The sequence below is a fragment of the Pseudopipra pipra genome, chromosome 3, assembly GCF_036250125.1.
Source record: "Pseudopipra pipra isolate bDixPip1 chromosome 3, bDixPip1.hap1, whole genome shotgun sequence".
In the NCBI taxonomy this organism is placed as follows: domain Eukaryota; kingdom Metazoa; phylum Chordata; class Aves; order Passeriformes; family Pipridae; genus Pseudopipra; species Pseudopipra pipra.
The window spans coordinates 23,661,315-23,685,177 of NC_087551.1; the positions used below are offsets into that span (position 1 = coordinate 23,661,315).

Below are 23,863 nucleotides of genomic sequence, written 5' to 3' on the forward strand. Positions count from 1 at the left end.
TGATCACCTGAGTGTGTCTTTATTTGCCAGTATACACATCATATTTTTTAGAACATTATCACACTGGTTAATTTAAAATTCTCTAAGTAGAAGATGACATCAACAAAGACTGTGAGGAACAAAAAGGGAATTGGGGTAACTTAGGAAATTTGTAAACAGAGCCAAAATGTGTGTAAGGGCTAGGATTAGCTTGCCAAAATTAAAAAAGATTTTATTTTTTTAATGCAGACAGCAGTTCCAATGGTTGAGCAAGCATTACTATCTTTTGAACAGTGAAATCTGTTTTTGTTTACAATCTAATGAATTCCAAAGGAAAGTGACGACAACCAGTTTTAAAAGTGATTTTTCCTTTTTTTCAAATACTTTTCAGCAATTAAATTCACATGCAAAAAGCCGATTCCACATACAGAAAATACTTTGTAATATCCAAAGTCCTCAAACTGACAAAAATACATTTCACAGAGATAGAAGTAAACAAAATACAAATCCACAGCTGCAAAGTTTCAGATATGCAAAATGACTATTTTAATGCTGTGACAGATCCATGGTTTGAAAATATACTACAGCATGTTTCACTCAAACTAACATGGGATTAAAGTTACCTGTGCTGTACAGGTAAATATAACTAAAACCAGCTGGTGGCATTCTGGCTCTCCCCAGAATAGGAATGGGACGTGTATGCTGAAAGTCCAGGGTTTTTTTACAGAAAGAGAACTGACAACATTAAACCGTTCTTGCGCACGGGAAACCCTCAAGATTAATATACAGTAGCACGAAAATGATAAAAGTACTTTTTTGCTAGGTAGTAAGAAAGAAAATAAAACAACAAGAATCTGACAACACACAACTGGAGGTACTGCAGATACAATGTGACACTTAATTATAAATCCCTCTGGGGATGTACAGTCTGACACCCAATGCGCAGATCTGCATGTTCATCGCCAGAGCTCCCGTTTTCACCTGCTGTGGACTCAAATGCCATGAGACGTATGTCTTCCTCTGGATTATAATGACAGCTTCAAACAAACTTCTAAGACTCTAATAAGCTGCATAAACAGCTGCAAACAGTCATTTGCTCTAATTATGTTACTGTCAAAATGAAAAAAAAAAAAGGGGGGGAATTTTTTTTTTTTTTTAGGGAAATTTTAATTACCACTTATTCAGTTGGAAAAAGGAACGGAGAGGAAAAGCAGCTCAAGGAATACTGAAAATAGGTGTGAATTCATTCACGGGTATTAGTTAAGGGCACCATGGTTCTGTACAGAAATGGAAGTATGAAAACAAAATAAATTCAAAAAAGGAAATGAGCACTGATATTTTACCTCTAAAACCTTTAGTAAAAATGCCCTTTTTTTAATGCATATAAGTAGGAGCATGGTTGATAAGATGACTGCAATATACCCATTTTCTACAATCTTTGACTGATATATAAAAATAATTCTCTGACTTCTGTGTCAAACAGGACTTGCAAATATAACCTATTCCCATTAAAACTGTGCTTGGTGTCTTAAATATTTAAGGCTATACATGCACTGAAATTTAAGGAATTTCAGGTTGAAACAGTAGTTCAAAACTGTGTTATATTACATAAATTATACAATGAAGGGACACTGGTAGGAAATGTACATACAATGCAGCATCAGTCTGTTCCTGTAAGACCAGCATACACAAGATAATTATTGTACAATATCAGGACTTCAGACACAGGAAAGCCAAATCTGTTCTCAAAATAGCACACTTCAGATATAACATGGGTAAACCAAGCTAATTTGACAGCACTGACTGACTTACATTTTTGTTTGTAATAGGATTTTGATTAAAATGCACCAAGAAATACAACCCAAACACTTTGCTACTGATACAACAATGCACATCCAGTCAGAAAAGAGGTATCTGGAATTCTCAGCTGGGAGTCACATTTACAGAAGCCTATTTTATATTTGTTAACAGAGATCCATCATATCACTTCTGTCTTTAAGTAATAGCAAGTGCAAACATTATTTGTCCAAATAATTAGAAACAGACTTGGTTCTTTGGTTAACACCATGTGACTTACATCAGACACAGGAATCAATTAAGAATAAACAGTCATACGAGGAAGTTTCTTGGACAGGGGGTGAGGAAGGAAATGGGAAAACTTCAAATTCAAAGAAATATAAAGCACTGTGTTTAACTGAACTGCCCTTTGAAACCTCCTGGACTAGAAATAATCAGTTTAAGACATCTCTTCAGTTGCAGTGACATTGCTTACACACCATAACTTTAGTTTCTCTACGTATTAGTTTTATACAAAAGAAGGAAGGCACCGAGTGCATCGGTGACATACAGGCAGTATAAAAGTATGCAAGAAAATGCTACATACTGTATATCCCATACTTTTTAGAAATGTGGTGAATGTGTGCTATCTCTACGCAATATAATGCTTCAAAATCCTTATATCCCAATGAAAGAATGAATTAAGATGTGAAATACATTTTAATAATCTTGCTGATAACAGCACAGTTCAATATTTGTATTCACTAAGATCAGTTACTAGCTTATAGTCACCAGAAAAACAAGTTCAAAATCACTGAAGATCAAGGGAACTATAATCTATGACTACACTTTGGGACAGAGCCAGCAGCCTGTATTCATGACAGATGTCCCACTAAGAATGGAGAGGAGGCTCAGTTTTACCACTGTTATTCATGTTAGTAGTGCCTTTCTCTGAGACATCCCAAGAAATAGATGGAACTACTTACAGGGAAAGGTACTACACAACATGAAATACATCTGGTTAAACCAGGACCTGAGTAAAAGGCAGAAGGTTCAGGCCCTTAGTCATTATAGTAGCACTTTTGATTGTGTTAACAGTGATATAGTTTGCTCATAGAGCATTTAATTTTACATTGTTAAATCTTATATAAAAATAGGTAAGAAAGCTCTGTAAGAAAGTATATATACTATATAAGGAGAAATCTCTCCTTAAAAAAAGCAAAGAAAGGGAAAAATTGAATAAAAGGTTTCACTAATTACACTTTGTCATGAAAATCACATTAAAAACAGTTATCGTAAACAAAACAGTACTGAGCACTAATGAACCTTGTGGTTTACTGGAAAGGACAGCAAACTAGCTGTATAGTAAAAAAAGATCATTGCTCTATCTCCTTTTTTGTAAATATTCCTTAATACATTCAACTGCTTAGAAATTTTCTTAAAATGTCATAATGAGCCATTTGCAAAACTATCAAAACTGGTTCAAAGCCCTGCTCCTTGCTTGCACTATGGCCTAGAGATTACATCTCAAAGCTATGATAATGCTTCTAGTTAATTCTGTAATATCCTTCAAACTCATGCTTTCTAAATAAACCAAAAGTTAAAAAGCAATCCACTTTAGACCCTCAGCATGCAGTGAATGTCCACAGGATTCGCAAAACATAGCAAAAAAATGGTATTGATACAATGGGCAAGACTCTTGTCCTCAGATATAAGAGACAAAAGGATGACATTAATTACATCCCTGAATGTCCATGAGGTATTCCTTCAGTGATATGGTATTACTGCTTCTGCTCTCCTGAGTAGGGTCTTTATGCCAGCTCAACCAGTACATGCTTGCAAGGAAGTGAATGATTCCTTCTTGCTATAAGCTAGCCTTGCCCATTTTCTGGGCATAGCTGTTTCTTGGTCTTCATTCCTACAGGAGCAATACTACCCACTTTCCTAACTCCTGGCACATTCCTCCACATAAGGATCTTATTTCTATATTGTACCAGTGTAAGCCCGAACAGTAAAACCTGATCCAGCATGTACCAGGCCCATTTATTAATTCAGTCACACCACCTAACGTAAGAACTAAGCTTGCCAGCATTAATATAATTGTGCCATATTCAGGTAGGCATAATATAAGCAGATACATTGGGTGCATAAAATTTCTGCATAGTCTGCAGAAAGGAAAAAACCCTGCTTGAACTTAAGGAGGGGCAGTGATAAGTTCTTAAGGCTAAACTAATCCATGTCACTACAGGCCAGTTGGCACTCACCCTACTCACCCTGGGCAAAAAAAAAAAATCTCCCTCTGTAAAATACACTAGTTTAGAAGCCACGCGATGCCCACACAGACCAGCGCTGCTTTGAATGTATGAAATTCCACAATTCCCATGTCACAGTTTCTCTGAGCAGGACCCTCCGAGGGCCACAAGGCTCCAAGAGGGGAATTTGAGTCACTGTTACTGCTACTGCATGAAGATATCTCTTATTTTAATGCTCTCGCTCTCAGATGACATCTCTTCAACTGGCATTGTTCATTCAGTGACAAGGAAATGCTCCTGTGACTTTCCCCTCAAAATCAATCATCACAACAAAGTAGTCTGAAATCCAGCTGTGATGCACTACAAAATCTAGCAGTTGAGTTAAAGAGACCAAAACCACAGAACATTCTTGAAGGCCTGTTCTAACAATAAATTTTGCTGAATGTTCCAGTTAAAATTATCAAGATGTTCGGGAACTGCTTTAACATTTTTAATACTAAGTTTTAAAAATATTTCAAAATCTGAGAACAGGAAGAAACAAATATAAGAGAGAATGATTAAATAACAAGTTTGTGACAATATCCGGACATTTGTTTTTCTACCTTCATTCATAACTGAAATCACATTTGGCTGTGCTGCAGGTTCCATGCTGCACCACTTCTCTAACCCACCAATCCTATTGTTCACACTTTCAGGGTGAGGTCTGCTCTCCTGTTGATGCCCATGGGCTCCTCTCACTAACAGTAACAGTAGGCAGGCATGCACATCAGTCAGAGAATTAAATGGATGTTTAGTTGTCACTGAGAATTCAGCTTCAGGAGGAAGTCAGTCTGTCTTACAAGTGACAAGCCATAATTTTAAAGACTGCTTTAAACAGGACAGATTTTTTTCCTCCAGAGAAGTATGATAAGGAAGTAAAGGGCTCAATACAATTATGAGTTCAACGAAAGGGCATTTTGCTGTTAGTTTCAAGTTGAAACAGCTCAGGCCCAAAGGCCTCCCCTCAACCCTCATTCCGATTTTACCTCAGAATTTTTGTTAGAATCGGTACGTGTAATAGTAATCTGTATTCAATTTCTACATTAAAATGTCTCCCTCAAAGAAGTTTTCTTCTTCTGCTTCACTACATTAAAACTGATGGTTTTCATTTCAGAAATCTTTGGGAGTTGGACAGGTCACAGAAATTTTGCACCAGTACCTTAAAGTAAGTGATGCAGAATGTCCCTGACTTCTAAGGCCCAGTCACTGCCCCAGACAACTTCTCAGGGTGCTGGGGAGTTTGCAGGAGTGAGTCATTGAGGAGAAAAGAGAAAAAATCAGCAACACAAATTTTAGACAACAAAAAAATTGCTCCAAAGGTGTGACAAACTGGAAGGTACTGATGCTGACACTACATCTGCCATCAAGAATCATTGCAAAAATTTACAGAGAAAAATATGTCCTACAGTAAACGCAATAAAATCTGTTTTCAGATCAAGTCTTTTCTTGATGAATAAACAATGTTCAGCTCTAGTAAGAGTACATACATTCATTCTAAGGGCTCACCCATATTTCCATATCTAATTATTAATGAGCTTAGAAGACATTAATTGCATCTAGAAATAGTGTCATATTTCTCCCGTAGCAGAACTTAACACCTTGCCTAACTTCTGCCTTTGCAGTCAGACCTCACAGTGTGATTACAATGTGGATGTTTTAAGTCCTGAGTGTGAGGAAGCACCACGGTGACAAAGGATTGAATCTTCCCAGTGCTATCCTCCTTCCCTGTGCCACCTGGCTGAACTGGAAGTGCAGCACGACTCTGCTGACTTCTTGCCTCCATGCATGTGGGAGACAGCGATGTCCTGCAGGTGCTGTACAGCCTCTCATCTTTCTGCACGGTGCATCTTTCATGCTTGGCTGTCCTGCCCTTCACAACCTTGTCCTTACCAACTTTTTCACATTCATAATACTTTAAGACGAGCTATGTGAAATGTTCTAAACATTAAATCAAATAGTTTATACACAGAAAGGATGCAATATTTTCAAGAATAGAATCTGCAAGAACGTCACTGTTCTATAATTATTTAAGGCTACACTGACAGGAAACAGATTCAATTCAAGATCTGCAATCTCTACATGGTATACTGGCACACAGAAAAATAATTAGTTTGGTAATTTTTTCCAAGTGCTCACTGTACTTTTGAACAAAGGCAAACAACAAAAAGCTATAAAAAAACCACAGCCAACTCTGAGGAAAACACAAGTGCCTCTAATTTGTTAGTGATACTTGGTTCTTTAGAAATTCTGTTCCGGGCTTATGATCTAACTGAATGCACAAAACCACACTGTATGTGTAAGCCCTTACGCAGGGTTCAAAAAATCCACAATATCTAAAGGCAGACTTCAAATACAAAAGTATAGGTTCGCATAAGCAATAAGAAAAACAAAATTACAAACAAATCAAATAGTAAGAATGGATTCTAGGAAGAAAAAACAACATGACAGCTATTGGTACTATAATTAACTCACAAAAATCCCAAGACGAATCCAATTATTGGTGTGACTGGTTTTGCATGGCAAATCCATATTCTACTGCCTCAAAATTAAACATTCATTTACATTCTTTATACATTGAGTTCCTAGCTTTGTACAGTATAAATCCAAGTAAACCAATCCTGCTTCTGTGAAACACAGATTGGTCCTGGATACTTTAGGAAAAGTCATGTGACCTAGAGAGAAATTCCTCTCCCGTAATGTGCCCAACACAGATGACTATAAATCTCTGCTGTGTCTAAATTAAGATTTCAGTGCCTTAGAAATCTAAAGGATTAGATGGAAAGCTGAAGCAAATCAACCTACAAGCAGAAACGCACATCATGACACAGTTTAATTGAGTTTGGTTTTGTAAGAGGTTATTTGCTGCACCTTCCAAACTGACTTCTTCATTTGTTCAATAGCGACATTAAGTACATCTCCACTAGAATTAACTGGCTCAGTTCTTGCTGTTAAATATTGTACATTATTTTATATAGCAAAACTTGTACAAAGAGACAACCATCAAGAGACAACTTTCAGCTTCGGGAAAGAGCGTCCAAATATACACGAAGAGAATGGATAAAAACACTTCCACATCCACTGAAAAACTGCTTTTGTACAGCTTCTAAGTCATGGTTTCTATTACATGGGAAACTGAAAGGATTGTGAAAATCTGAGCATTTTCCTTATGCATATAAAATTAATGTTGTTTTTTTATTAAATTCTACACTCAACATTATATTTCACAAACTGATCAACAAAAAGGACTGAAAGAGTATTGCTGCAAGACCGTTCCTGTTTAAAGAAAGTTTTTTGCATTATTTGTATTTAGTAAATAAAGCTTCTGTAAATGAAGCAGCAGCGCAATATCAGGAGGAAAAAAACCCCAAAAAGGTCTGTAATAGTGTTTAAATCTTTAAATCCATAAAAACCGAAAGCCCGGCTCTGCAAATAAACCCATCAAAAGGCACCAAATAAACTAAGACATGGAATTACAATATACTTTAAAAAAGGACTTAATGTAATTGTTAAGTAGTGTGAGAATTTGAGAACCACGTGAAATATCTCTATTATAGCATACTCACCTTCACCAATCTCACTGTACTTGACAGTCTGTAAAATGAAAGGTCAGGATTGTTCGGAGACAGTATAAAGAAATTCAAGAGAAAAACGTTTGTCCTAATGAGAACGCTCTAGACTAAAACTAATTCTTTCAACAAAATCCAATAGTCTTCTACCCACCAGGTGCTACAACAGTCAGTGAGGTCCCGTATTAGTAAGACATAACCATCATTTATAAGAAAAAAAAAAATCACTTGCTTTTCATACAGCAATAATTAAAAATAAATGGAGCTTATTCATTACTGGCAAAAAGAATATTTGAATTGGGAAGCTTTTTAAAAAGAAATATGTTTACTCAATAACCCACAATTTCAGTAATATGAATTAGATTCAGCAGTCAATAAATTAGTGTGAGTCCACCTAAAGCATTTGGGACAAATAGGAATCTCAGAAGCACTGATATATCCCCAATTTTGGTGGATGCCACAAGTGTTTACCTGATGGCAAACCTTCTTGTAATACTGTGACTTCTCAACTGCGTCATTAGAAAGCTGTGTTTCCCAGCCTGAACACAAGCAAAGCAAACTTCTATTTTGCATGGGAACACTCATTTAATTGCTGAAAAATCACTAGAAATATAACTTACTGATGTTCTCTTCTTCAAGAAGAAATGTAAAAACTCCTTGTCTGCTCTCTAGTTCCAGCGAACAGCATATGGTAGTTCCTAAAAGAGCTCAGAAGAGACTCAAACGGATACCTGCTTCAAGCAAAGCCATAGTATTTCACATTCATTCAGAGCAGTTCAACTGCTGCCACTTCCTTCACAGTCTTTCAGCCTAACTTCGACCTGATGACATTTTAAAGAAATTTGTATCAATTTGTTTAATGAAAATATATTTTAGTAAAGTCGTGCTCTATGAGCTTCCTACATTGGAATACATGAATACTGGAAGTGCTTTCAACAGAAAGTTACATAGTTTTACAGTACAACCTGTCTAAGGAGTTTTGGAAGGGACCAAACCAATGATCTGGTCTCTTTGGATTAGGCAGAAGTACAGGCAAGAGGGAAAAACCCAATTTATGCCATATATAGAGCTCGTTCCTGTCACAGATTGAAGAAACATTAGTTTGATGTCAAAGTTCACCTGATGCCCAAATGCTAGTATTTTTCAAACCAACTGCATATCAAAAAATGAAAACTTACTTGTACTAAGCTCCTGGAAAGAAACTCAGTGTAAAACAACAGTATATTTCTATTTGCTATATTACTAAGTGTTCTTTCACCAGTGGGTTGGGTTTTTTTTGCTTTTGCTAGACAGACCATTAACTTTTTCTCAAAGTGCAAACTGTTGACCTTTAATCTGAATGCAGGCAGGTCAGAAGCTACAGTATTAAAGCAATACAAAAAGTACACAAGGAGGAGCTTACATTAATTCAAAGAACCTTACACAAAATGTTTCTGAATTGAAAACCACAAAACAAACCCAAACAAATACAGCATCAGGTGGATGGGGAAGGGACTGCTAATATATCTGTGTACAGCACGGCTTCTCTGACACCAAGGAAGTTTATGACACTAAGTGAAGATTGTATATTAAGTCCGGCCATTTTGCATCTTGTGCATTCTTTATGATGGAATGTTGACCTCAATTTTTGTTTTTTTACTCCCATAACAGATCTGTTGATTGTGACCAGGGATGATCATCTTCTCAGGAGAACAAACTCCCTTTAAACCATGACCACACTTCCTACCATCCATTACGATTCTAGTAAAGTATGCCATCTACACACTTGCTGTCCTTTAGATTCTTTCATTTCAGTCCAGTGATTGAGTTCGTCTTCTCCTGAGCTGTTGAGACCTAAGGAAATCCACCCTATCATCTCTTTTCGTTTCATGCTGCGCTTATTATATACAGACAGTATGAGTGTCACGTCTGACAGCTGGAACAGAGCCACCTGGAAAACGAAGGTTTCTTTGTACACTGGATTTGGCTGTCCTCGCCGGATGGAAGTTTTGCATTTGGACATCTCTTGCCCCATCGAGTTCAGCAGTGTTAACTTAACATATGTATCTACGAAATAAATCATATTTGGAATGTCAGATATCTTAGAACAAAAGTTTTGGAGAACAAGATATGTACAAGAAAGAAGGATATGGTGTATACCAGGATGGCTGAACACAGCTTAGTTTAGACACATGGAAAGATGACAAGTTAGCAAAATATTACAAGCACACTAACAAATTAACTAGCTTCAATACTATGTACATGGGTACATATCAAATTAAAGGTATACCTCATAATCCTCTTCCCATTGATCCCCCTTATTTAGTCTAAAGAAACTTAAATTGCATTAACACTGAGCAAGCTCCAACTAGGCACAACACTGTAAAGCATACCACTGAATTTTCAAAGAATATGAACAAATGAAGTGGAATAAAGGCAACTAATGAAGAGGAAAAAAAAATAACATTGATACGCAGTGACTATATCAAAACAGCCAGAATAAAATGCTTAAGAATAATCTCTGCATGGATGCGGTTCTCGCTTTGGGCTTTTCAGTTTTATTTATTTTGAAGACCAAAATGTAGCAAAGTTCATTCAAAGATGGAAGTTTACACAATACAAAACCCCTATTAATTCCTAGGTTCATGAAGGAATACATTAAATACATGTTTAAAGAGAAACAAGTTTTTGCATAATTCAAGATGATTGTTTAAAATATAGTTTGTACAGTACTCTTAAGCAGCACATTTAAGAAGCTGATGCAAGTAATGTAGGTAGCACAAATTAAGCGTTCACATTTTGGTATAAACCCTTATTTTTAAAGCTCTATTTTCCTCTGACCAGAAGCACCAAACCATGCTCCTGTAGAAGGATGCACATTTCATGAAGTTAACTGATGACAGGCAACATAAAACCGTATAAAACAATCTTGTGTTTCATTCTTTATTCCTATCTCATTCTTGTTAATGGATAACATTAACTAAAGACTGGAGTTTATGTAAAAAGAAACAAATCGAATATTTTCACTTCGCAGGTACACTGAAATCCCAACATCCATAATCAGAGATAAATGCAACTTTTGCATTAGAGATTGCCACAAAAAATAAACATATACATTTATAAACCGATATGCAGGCAGCCGTGGAAATTTTACTGCTGGCACATTTTCTTTTGCATGAAAAAGACAACATCCAATTAGTTTCTACAGGAACTCACCTCGGATTATATAAACCTGTCCACCTATCAAGTGTTTTAGACAACAGAACAGTCCGTCTGACAACAGGGGGTGGAAAGCAGTAAAAGAAATAATGACCAGATGTCAGTAGTTGGGTGAGAGAGGATCAAAGGTTAAAGTTTAAGAGGAAACACTATTCACTGGAGTGGAAGAACACAAAACCTTAGCAGCATAGATCAGAAAAAGGACTGAACAAAAGGATTGTCAGGTAAAATTTAATGAAATGAAAATTTTGTGCAGTTTTTGTGTAATCTTTAACAAAAATTACACCACTTAAATAATGGGTTATCTTAGCACTAATAACCACTGGGTTCTAAAACACACTCAACATAGCAAGAATCATGCAAATGATTAGATTGTAGCAAATTGGGTAAAAATCACTGTATCCTTTTTAACAAAACTTATTCTTTTTCATGCAAACTCCAGCATATTTAGAAAAACTGCACATAGTAATTATACTTCACCTATTAAAGGCAATAAAATGAAAAATCACTCAACTGAAAACTAAGCTGGTTTTGCCCTTAGCTTTTATAGTTACTGATATCTGATTCTTATACTTTAGTTCTTGAGTAGTGATGAACCTGGGCACGAGAATTACTCTGATCTAATCTCTAAAAATAGCTGAGGGACACTTATATCTGATATTCAACTATGGTTCTCTATTTAGAATGTAAAGATCTCACTTGTTAAAATCCATGTATTTATGGATTTAATGTGTGTGTGCATGCATACACACACATGCTTTTAATATGCAAAAGCTCATACCCTGTTTCAACAAAACTTTAAAGAATATTAAGAAGCATCTTTTTCTCACACAAAATATTAATTGTCACACAGAGAAACAAAGACACATTCCAACATCCACTGTTATCAACTGCAGAATTTGGCCTATTTGCCTGTACTCAGTTGTTTGCCTGTACTATATAACATATAAATATGCAGCAGAGGAGTTTGTACTACCAGGAAGTAGAAATTTAGTATTCAGTTTATATTTGCTGCAGAAGCACTTCACAAAAATTCACAGGTTCACAACCCTTAGAGTACAGAAAGGATTGCACGTGGGAAAGAATAATTGCTTCCATTTCTATCATTGTTTCTCAACACATGAATGAAAACTGAACTGCACATGTACTTTCCAGCACTTCTCAGGATTTTGAACCACTGGTACTCTGAACAACAAATCTGACCAGAACATTTCATCATCATCCCTATGGGCCTTAGTTTTCATTTTGTGGAAATGATGGCACAGATTGAGGCTGGCAGGCGTCCACAATGGATTCAACAAGGAGTTAGGAAAGGGCAGCGGTATGCACCTGGGTCCAGGAGTTTAAAAGCAGGTGGCACCACTACTGGGGTGAGGGGAGAGGGATGGCACTAAACAGCCCACAGGGGAAATCTAGATTCCACAATATCCTCTGCATGGTTTTACCAGACCCAGAAAGTGCATTAGTTTCCAGCTTTCTAAGAAACAACAGAACTCCGAACCCACAGCTGCCTAAACAGAACTGGACTATTACTATTATGAATATCAAAACTTTCCCCTATCCTTCACAGGAGATGATAAAAGACAACATGAAAAATCTTCCTTCCAAAAAGATTAGACAGAACAGGGCTACATGCCATATTCTATGCTGCTTTCTTGCAATCTGAAACAGATTTTTGACCCCATTCACACACACAACTATTAGCTACACAGCATGGGCCCACAGAGCATATTTTGGGAATTAACATAGCAGGGAATGAACACCTCTGTTTACAAAACAAGTACTGAACCCCTCCTAACGTGCATATTCTAAATATTAAATAAAAACTGCCTATCTCTGAGATTCCAGAAAGATAAGCATCTGTTTTTGCTTTAAGGAAACACATGATCCCTCTCTCCAGGTCTTCTCTCCTTTTCATTCCTTCTCCCACCCCAGTGTCATAGGACCTCCTTGGCTTTCTCCATCTATTTCCATACCTTATCTCCAAATAGATGACTCTGGGGCAGCTACCTAATTATATAAAAGTGTTAGAGATCCGTCTTTTGCCTTCCTTCTCTGGCCATGCCAACAAAGTCTAGCTCCATCAGTGTGAAAAGTATAGAGAAAGCAAAGCAGAGTAAGGTGAACCCCAATTAATGAATAGAATAAACATGGGTGAAGAAAGCAGGAAAGATGAGTGAGCATCAGTATCAAGTTGTCTGGCTTACTTCCTGTACTCTGGAGACAAAAGGGAGATGTGCAAACCACTCACAAAATGTTGGCAGCCTGCTACATAATCCAGTCGTGCCAGATAATCTGCTGGTGCCATACTAATCTCGGGTTTAAGAAACAGAGTGGCTAAAGCCTGAGCCTCCAGACAAAATCAAAAGGAACAGGTAGCTAAGTCTCATTAACACTTATGTAAATCAGACTCATTACCTTAAAAACAATAAAAAATATTTTTTAAAGAAATTCGTTACTGAACTTTCTCAAGCTGAAAAGAACTAGAGACAGTAATAACGTTCTCTGTGTGTGACATTCCATCTGGCCCCAGTTTAGAAGTATATAAAGTTCACAGATATTTCAGACAAATGTATTTTTGAACAAGTGCTTCAACACACAGTTCAAGTCCTTTCTGATGGTGAACATTCCTTCTGTATAGTAAATATGTGAAAGATCTCAAGTGGTTTCTCTGTTGTCTTCACTGACATTCCAAAGTTACATCTATTACTACATATATACAGGCACATAAGCAATTAATGACTGCAGTATCAACCCCTCTAGGAACAGCAATAACTGTTCAGAGTGTTTATATTAATATTAACTGGCATGTACTTTCTCTTTAAACACTGACTTTTTATTCTTGGCCTGTGATGTGAGGCATTAGTAATTTAGCAATTAATCATTATGATAAAGGTAATTTATTAGTCAGTCATCATGAAAAATTAAAACAGGCTTGTCAACTTACAATTAATATTTTGAATTTTAGATTTTTGCTATTTCCCAACTGACTAGAAATATAAAACATGAAACAGATTAGTTGATGATTGCTCTATTTCATTTTGATTGGGTAAGACTAAGTGATAGGATTGAAGTCCTTGCTACCAAGAGCCCCATCAGTACAGAAGCATTAGGATGAAAAAAAGATTTTCACTCACTGGGTGGTCTGTTCGCTGCCAAGTTTTTGAAGTGGCTGCCTTTTATCACTTCTGCTGATAATCTTCCAGTTGTAGCATTATAAAGGAGGCCAATGAGGATTTCTGGAGCTGAGCCATGTACCAAAGACTGACAAGAGGAGGTACTTTCACTGCAGGACACTTCTGACATGCTCATTTGAGAGTCACAGCCCTATAAAACAGATAAAAAGTTCTGTGTGCTTTATGGAACAGTGTTACTGGGAAGTCAATTTTTAGAATAATGCATAGAAAATTATGAAAGCAACTTACTGACAATAACAGAAGTTCCATTCAATCACCCAATAAGAAATGTACATTCTTAATATATACTTAATTTGCACATGTTAGAGGTAACAAAGACTAAAGCGGTCTGAAACGAAAACAATTCTTCAGTGTTTCCACTGCTTCATAATTCAGGAAAAATAATAGCAGAAGATGAAGAACAGCCTTTATGGTCCCTATTTACTTCAATTGCTAAGGTAAGACCTGCAACATAATTTGTCAGCATCATGGAGAACATTGAACCTTGGATCTTTTACTTTCCAAAAAATGCAAAACACCAGTGGAAGTTTGAAGATAATAAAATGCAGAAAATTCTTATTCATCCTTTGTAAAGATTTTTCTCTAGACTGAGAATTTATGAGTAGCAAAATAACAGAACACATGCAAATAGAAAAATGCACTCTGTCTAGAATAAATTACAAGGAATTTAATTGATACAGGGATACAGAACTGCAGTAGATCCTTTGTCTTGGGTGGGAAAGGAGGAATGCCATCCAAAACGCAGCAAGTAATGCTTTAATTTCCATCTTGCAAGCTTCCAAAAAACTTGTATCTCTCATGCAGTCTCACCACATTGCATCTCTAAAGGGAGTTTCTAACACCAATTTTTATCATTTTAACCCCTCACTATTGGCTTTAGAAAAAAAAAAGACATACTTTCTTGACGCTGCCATGCTAATCATACCATGGTTGTTCCTACTTTCATTTGCACTGGCACATAGAGTTGTACTATTAAAAACAAGACACTAGATGGAATTTATCCAATAGCATGGCAATTTGCTTGGTAGCCAAGAAGAAACTTTTGGATTATCAGCACATCCCTTTACGATCCTCTCAGAAAAAATGTAAATTGGATCCACAGATTTTTTCAAATATGGCTTGACTCATTTGGGAACCTGGCATCACTCTTTCAAGGAGTCATGATGATTTTGTGAAGCCGATTCTTCCAGATTCCAAATGTCTTTATCATTTCCAGCAACAGCTGACATGGGCGTAAGATCAGATCTAAACCCTAAATAGCACAAATCCTCATCAAGGCAAAAGTTAACTTTATAAGCAAGAAACTTCATCTGACATAGGTGAAGCCCAAATGCATACACATATAAATGCATGTAAAGGCCAAACACATTACAGAATCGCAAATTATAGAAGACATGATACCTACAAGAAATTATGAACCTACAATAATATTCTTCTTACTGACATTTTAACTAGTTCTTTTCAACAGAACATTTCCAAGACATCTGACAGAATTTTCAAGTAGCAATCCAGTTCCTCATTAATAAACATTCACTGTTGTTAGAAAATGTATTTTTACTACTAAAGAAGGACCTCAACAAAACTTTCCGACTTCCATCTCCCAAACTGCAAATTCAAAATTTTAAATCTTTAGTTATTTCTCCAGAAGTCTTTTATTCAATGCCAAGAATAAATTTCAAATTGATTACAAATTATAAACTGCTGAAAATTAAATACGAGTACACATTCATTCTCTGATTCTTGTCACTCATAGAAAAGGAAACTTTCGATTCCTAGCTTCAACAGTAGAACACAAAATGAAAAGTTTAAAACAAAGATGACTTGATTCAGCAGTCACAGTGTGCACTGCACACTTGAAAGACTCAGCCTGTCACAACTGCAGCTATTACTTAAGTTTTCTGGTATTTTAAAATTGTGACACATTATCCCTATGGATATTATTCATCGTATTATTTTGCTGAGCCAGGAATTTAAGTACAGTCAACCTGACACTGTTCACTTAGGTCTCAAATTTAATTGAGATCGTGCTGCAAGTCCACAAAAGAGATACAACACAAAGTGAGCAGCTGGGTAACACTTCCCCCAAATTCTCAAAGGGCTGTGGCATACCAAGAGAAGGTGATGATAGCACATTTGTCCTAATTGTGACTTACCAGTTTACTGATGTTCTAAGAGGGACTCAGTCTAAATCAGTTTACAACAGAGTTAAACGGATTACAATGGGTATCAGAGTAAGGTTTAGCTTGTTGGAAATAGTGAATAGTAAATGAGTGACAATTGAGTGGGAATAAGTCCTGAAGTACCATGAAAGGGAAAATAAGTAGCTTCTGTGTGGTATAACAGAGAAGGAGGAAAACAACTGAAAAATGAAATGTGTGATATTACAAAGGTACATAAGGATGGACTAGAAATATCATTCCTTTACAGCATAATCCTGAGTGGATGGGTGAAGGACAAGACTGCCTTTGTCAAGGCAAGGCAAAAGGATCTCACCAGCTGAATGGTGGGTTGAGAAGACCCAGGTGATGCTTTAGATCTGTAAGTGTTTGGAAATGCAACTGACTGTACCTTAGAACTGTTGCATAGGAAGAACTGGTGCTGGATGCAAGCTTGATGAAAATCTGGAGAGAGCATCTAACTTGAATGTTTTGCTATGATATTTTCTAAACCAAAATACTTTGCAGGTTTGAGACAAACAAAGGAATGTTGTTTAATCCTTATTATATAATAAACTTATGCATCTACTTCCTACAAAATGCTGTGGGGACATAAGTTTAAAGACATTAAAATAAAGCAACCAAATTCACTTAAGAAAAAATCTAAACCATATTTTGTTTTCCATTTCACATTAAAAAAACAAACTTCAACTTGTTTTGTTTCGTGCTGACCCAAACATATTTTTAAGAAATGCTTTTCAGTTACGAACTGGAAAATTCTAATTTAAGAGAAAATGAAATGTTAAGAAGCAAAATGAAGCAGTGAGGTGTGAAGCAGATTAGGAGACAAAATTACGATACTGGGTAAAAACAGTGTTAAACGATGTAAACCAAAATATACCTTCTGTGGCTATAATAAGGGAGAAAACAGAGGATTTGGGGACAACTATGTGAAAGACCTGAGGAAGAGGAGGTTGCATTTCATCAGTTGTCTTTTGAAAGAAGACAGAAAAGCCCTATGTGGAAGAGAAGAAGAAACTGGAATCAAGGATGGTAACAGACAGCTGAGATCGAAAGTAAACTGACTTTGTGTTAAATCCATAAACTGCACTAGAGTTGGAAATAACAGCTTTATTAAAGTTTCTGTTTAGAGGGGTTTTTCCATTTACACAAGTCAGAATTCCAGAAGAGTGCTAGCAAACTTATCAAGAAAAAGCAAGTCAAGAAGTTACATATTTACCTGCTCAAAATATAAGCTTCATGATCAAGTGCAAAATTGTAAAATAGTAACACTGAAATTGCTAATTGGTACAACATGAATACAAACTTAGCTACAATGAAGCTTTCATCTCATGATAACATTAGAATACTACCAGATGCTCTTCATCTCCATCTAGATCTGCATTCAATCTGTCTGTTAATCTATCTGTAGGCCACTTTGACACTGTTCCTTCACTGTGGGAAACTTAAGATTCAGACCAAAAGTTACTATTTGTTTGAAATCTGTCTACATTAGTTTATTTTCATAACTCTTCTCTCTCTTCCTTTATAAACACTGTGTGTAATTTAACAAGTAGGAAAAAAAGGACTGAGGTTCCATAACAGAAAAGGCTTTTCAAGGTCAGTGAAGCACCAGAATAGCCTAGCAAGAACTGCTTTAAAACCTTATATGCAGATTTTTAAGAACTGAGTTGAACTGTCAAAGTGTTGATGATCTGACCACAGTGCTGGAAACTGCCTCTTGAGATTGAGGACATTAATCCTAAATCCCGAAACTATTTTTGTTGCTTTAGCCATAATAAAAATACATTCTTAACAGTAAGCACAAGCAAAAAAATAAATGGCAAAGTCTATTCCAAGTAGTTGGTTCAAAGGTCGGTCTTACTACAGTAAATGAAAAAAATTCAGCTTTTCAATTTTCTAACAGAGAGCTGTGTGCAAAGGACCTAAACCTTTCCCATATACATCACGAAGTATTACTTTATTACAGTTAGTAATTTAATAAGTAATACTTATTAAAGTATTACTTTATTTGACCAACACTTACAAGAATCACTGCTTTCCACTGGATTGTAACAGTAATAAGTGTTATATTCTACAAAAATTTAATTACTAATTCTCCAAACTATTGTCCTTGATGACTTCTTTGCATATATTATCTAGGGAAGAAACACCTCTTTTTAAGAAATATATAATAAAAACATTCCCATTAAGCAGTTTTTGTATTTCACATGTCCCTATTGTACAAAAGTTGTCAATCAAAAAAACCCCCACTCTTCTCTCGTGCCAGTGGACAAGAACACATATAATGCATTACATCAGACTTCAACCCCTAAGAGGCATTTTCAGTAGTATTTTTCTCTGCCCTCTTACAACAGAGAGAACCATCTATTTGCATCAGTGGTAATATAAGTCAAATGTATTTATTTGTCTTCCTGCACCATAATTCCATGGAAACGCAGTATTTGTTACTTACATATTCATCTCCTACTGTTATTTTTCTATACCCTGGAGTTCTGCTTATAAATTTTGTTCTTAAGCCAAATGGAGTTAATGACAGGGAATAATGTGGCCATGCTCTGAAGGCAGTTAAAAGTTCATTTTCCTCAATGCCCAGGTTAAAATCATGTCTCTGTAGGCTTACGAAACAAGAACATCTGATTCTCTTGGCTTTTCAAAATATACACAGGAAAGATAAAACCTTGCTGACAATCCTTCAGCAACAAAAATCTGATTCACAGCATGCTACTTGTCAAAATGTCTCTCTCCAATTTTAAATGTTAATGTTATACCACTAATCTCTTAAAGAACTTTTTTGCAACATTACTTTTTCTACCTCTAGGTCAATACAGCTGAGAGGTTAGGGAAGGAAATTTGAATCCTAGTAGGCAAAAGAGGAACTCAAGCCAGGTCTCCAACAGTTTTTAGATAAAAGTCTAAAATCTCTCTTAATCACCACCCCAGTGTTGAATCCTGAAGCTACTGTTCCCCTTTGAGGCGAAAGCTTGCTGAGGTGATGAGAGCACCCAAGCACTACACAGGCTCCAGACCAGCTCTTAGGGAGGAGAAAACCAAACCTAGAGGCTCCACATCCTTCATTAGTGGCTGCAGCACCAGGTACTTCATAAAAACATGTTTCAAAGCTAAAATACTTTTGAAAAAAATATCCAGAACGTTCCCGGGAAGGAGAACTTAAACCACCTGAAGAACTCAGCCCTGAAAACACAGGGATGAAAAAGAATTAGGAATGTCAAGGTTTAAAGTCAGCTGTCCTGTACTGTAAAATTAAAAAAACCCAAATAGTTATCGGTATTTTGCTTTTAAACTAATAACCTGAACTTGCAAACATTGAAAATATAGTTTTAAGCATTTCACAAAGATTCAAGTTTAGGAAAGTATCATTATCTATGACAGGTAATTATTTTGGTTGTTTGGTTTTTTTTTAATAGATTCCTTGAAGCACATTCCAATTAAGTATAATGTGAATTTTTATTTATGCACTTAACACTTTGCAGTATTACTAAATCAACTTAAATCACAAACATGAAAGCAAATATTCTAATATCTCCATTATGTGACCTGATTTTAGGAACAAAAAATATTTATTTTGGATAGAATGGCATGCTTTAAAAATTACCAGGACTTCTTAATCAACAATTCCAATTTAGGATCTTTAGCAAATAAATACATTCAACATTAATGGTATTCATGTCAAATATGGGTTGTCTTGTTTATTAAACTACTATTAATGTAGTTGAAAATCAGATTATCTGAAGTGATAATATTCATACTTCTCATCAAAAGCTTCTGTTCTACCCTGTTTTTGACTCTCAAGAGATAAAAGTTTTATGGATGCAGAATTCTACAAACATATTGTTTTCCCATAGATGGAACACTGAAAAATTGAGATCGAAGCAAAATTAATATTTTTTTTTATTTGCCTGATTCAAGGGACTAAAACCTTAAAAATTCTATGCACAGCTTTAATTTAGCAGAGATACTATAATGCACAGAGCTATCAAACTATCCTTAGCTATCCTTAGACACGACAGCACCCAAAATTCCATTTTAAAATAATTTAAAATTAACTAATTTTAATAAAAAATAAAATCTTTGTGGGTCTTCTAGTAAGAATACTATATTATTAAAATCAGGTTTGGTTTCAAACTTTAAGATACATTAATTTAGTCATAAAATTAAATTAAAATTTATATATTCTTAATAGTGGCAAATCAACATTCAACTTTTCTGAAAGATTTTGAACAAGTTCACAGAGATTTCTGTGTTGCTTTTTCTATTTCATGAGAATTTGCTATTAGTACTTTAAGTCTACATGTTTTTAAAATTATCAGCTCTGCAGAACAAAACATTAATTCTCCACCAAAAGGGAAACACTTAGAAATTTTCTATAACTTCTATTAGCCTGCATTTAAATTACACCTTTGGCTTCCTTGCCAGATGACAAAAGGTCACCAAGTTGTTCCACAGACATAATGGGCTTGAAATTTGCAGAGCAAATCCGAGCAGCAGTGGAGGCAACTGGAAATGAACGTACAATGGAATTTACAGCATTTGCAAAGTGTTGTTTTCACATTGCACAAGTCTACCAGCTTTTTACACAGCCATGGGCTGGGAGGAAAAGAGGCAAAAGGCCTTTTGTTATTGAATTCTGTTTTCTGAGATAAGACACGTAGCATAAAGAAAGATTGAAGCACTAAAAGCTGTCAGATGTTTGTGTTAGCAATTTAGTTTAGAACATCTGACACAAAATGCAGACATTTTACCTGCACTCCTGATGAAGCTATGCTAACAGCTCCTACCCGGGCTCACTCACACCTCCCCCTCTCTTTACTCCCTGTCACACATATAAGAACGTGGAGATGTTACTGTGGGACAGCTTCCAAGACTAGAGACTTCTTTAAATGACAATGCTCTGTCCAGATGCAGTTGGTCTATGCTCATTGAGGAGATCAATAGCAAATAATTTCATTTTTCTCTTTTTTTCTCTTGATTACACCCTTCAGACTGGGAAAAGAGAACGATTCAGTGATCAAACATTAAGCACAATTTATGAGTAATCAATCTATGGATTAGTATTTGATTGCATAAACATACATGCAATTGTTTTTCACAATGAACAAATCTGTAACATTACAAGTAAGTGCATTTGTCAGTTATTGTCAGTATTTGCGATTACACAGTTCACCCAGCTCTGATTTAACCTCCTAGTGGTACCCCTTTAGATTTGTTCAGGTCACATTTAACCCCATGATCAGAGGACCACCAGGTGTTTGCAGTTGGAAGGGATGTGCTTCAGTTTTCAGAGCTATCATACACATCACAAAGAAGCAAAGAGATGAGCTGGGTTCTCCCGGGGCCAGCTGACAGCTGATTAAGCCCAACAGAAAGGCAGGAGCTGGGAAAGACTCAGCTCAGGGTCAAACAGTACGGAAGCCAAACCAGACAAGATGTTGACACCCTAAGACTAAAAGGAACCCTTGCTAAAGGCACCCTATGAACAGAAATGCTTATCTGATACCAAATACAGGCTGCTTGAATATACAAAAAAAGTGATTACCTGAAGATGCTCAAGTCTGAAATGAAAAATGCTAATGATGAAGACTTACACTGCAAAGCCCAGGAGAAGAATAAGAATCACTGAGTAAGTAAGCTAAAAACTAAACTTGAAAGTTTCATAAACACATACATCATGAATTTGCAGGCTAGTTGACTTCATCTGTTTGTGCAACATCTCTGATTAGGATTTCCCTCAATGGAAATAAATTGAAGGAAAACAGTGCATGTGCTTTTGCTGAAAGGTACTCGAACCTGCAAACAGAACTGATTCTGTGCTTTGACTTTTACTAGTTTTCTTGAAAAACAGCAGCAAAAGTGAGAAGGCATTTGTGTGTACACATACATGCAAACAAGAGAGAATTAAAATCATAAGAAAACAAAATATTCCAGAAATTCAGTATTTCTAAGGAAAACAAATTTCACTTAGACAGATAGGTTAAAGCGTACCTCCACTGAAAGAGTGGAGTTCTTGAGGAAGATTTAAGCAGCAGCTCCATAGTCTTCAAAAGTGGAAATTTCATGTGAGTGACAACCTTGATAATCTTTACTTGTAACTTCTAAAAAGTCACTTCTGGGAAATTTACAGCACGATTATTTTCCTTACTGCTGTTTGAAATTGCAATCCAGGTTGGGAGACCAGACTTTTGCTAAAGGGAGTGACAGTCTGAGAATCTCAGTTACCTGACTTTTTTAGCTTTATGTATTGATAAGCTTTCTCCATTTTATTTTTTTAAAGATGATCAAATCTACACATAGAATTCTAGATAATATGTTTGTCACTGAACGGACTGGCTTTTCTGAGTAAATAAAGAGTATTGCTCAGGAGGATTACTTTGATTTAATCTAGAACAGTCGTGCACAGCCTGTCATTTGACTGGGGGCATTTTAGAGGCTGAAAAGCATCATCATGCACTCAAAATAGTAATGCCATATCCGAAACATAGTTTCCATTATTTGCTGATGCAAATATCAAAGACTGTGGGGACCAAACTGAGTATATAACTTTCTTGACACAAGTCATTGATTAAAGGCAAAAGATATCAGTTTTAAAATTGTTATTTTACTCTGTTTGTGACCAACTGATGATTTTGACAACTAGATGAAATTCTTTGCACTACTGACTTCAAAAAATTCTCTCGGTATCCTACATTCAGGGTTATGGTAATAGATCTGGTTACCAATGTAGGAACTTGCTCCCCATCTGGATGACAGCAAGGCAGCTGAAAGTTAATGTTAAATTCAAGTTCTGGTTTTGATAATGTGTTGAAGAAAGCTCCTGGTGTTCCATCAACCTAGCACCACCACCACATTTACCTTTAAACCATGTTCTCAAATGCCATATCCACAGATTTCTCGAGCACTTCCAGTGATAGTAACTCCACCACATCCCTGGGCACTCTGTTCGAATGCTCTACAATCCTTTCTGTGAAATTTTTTTCCTAATATCTAATCTAAACCTCCCCCGGTGCAACTCGAGGCCATTTCCTCTTGTCCTGTCACTTGTTCCCTGGTAGGAGAGACTGATTCTCCCCTCACTGCAACCTCCTTTCCTGTAGTTTAGAGAGTGACAAGGTCCCCACTGAGCCTCCTTTTCTGCAGACTAAACAACCCCAGCTCCCTCAGCCACTCCTCATAAGCCTTATGCTCCAGACCCCTCATCAGGATTTCCCTGTTTTAATTAAAAACATATGGAGAATAAGACTAAGACATATTCCTTCACAGTTTTCAGGTACTTGCCAATTTTTTTAACCCTATCCATGACACTGAGAAAACAATAACTGCTGCTTGCTGATACTGCCATGAAATGTTGCACAAGCAGCCAAACACACGGAGAATGCTTCATTTGCCAAGTACTGTCAAGTTCTCCCGCAGCCTCACTATCATGATAACCATTTTCTCATCACCTAATGACTTTCTTAAAAGAAATCACAAGTAATCTTTCTACTTGTGTCAAAGGATCAATTCTAATCTTCCGTGTTTTACACCAGCAACTCAAATGAATTGAGCAAGTTATTCCTGAGATAAGAATGTGCTCAGAGTTTAAAGATAATTGTCCCTTACTTTGAGGGACACAATTTTTACAAGGTAACTGAAAGCATTTTTCACCATCACATAGTAACTCT

General features: G+C 36.2%; 1 protein-coding gene across 7 annotated transcripts in view; it reads right to left on the reverse strand.

The window, feature by feature from the left end:
* The window catches only part of SYT14 (synaptotagmin 14), a 94,615-nt gene continuing 70,752 nt past the window's right edge, over nucleotides 1–23,863 (reverse strand). For 4 of the 7 annotated variants that reach the window (XM_064648315.1, XM_064648317.1, XM_064648313.1 and 1 more), the window contains 3 exons: nucleotides 13,948–14,137; nucleotides 10,808–10,864; nucleotides 1–9,658 (listed from right to left, as the gene is read on the reverse strand). In XM_064648315.1, the coding sequence (XP_064504385.1) occupies nucleotides 9,345–9,658; nucleotides 10,808–10,864; nucleotides 13,948–14,137 (561 nt within the window). In that variant the 3' untranslated portion in view covers nucleotides 1–9,344. The remainder of the gene's footprint in view (nucleotides 9,659–10,807; nucleotides 10,865–13,947; nucleotides 14,138–23,863) is intronic. The other 3 variants (XM_064648316.1, XM_064648314.1, XM_064648312.1) reach the window with 1 other exon arrangement.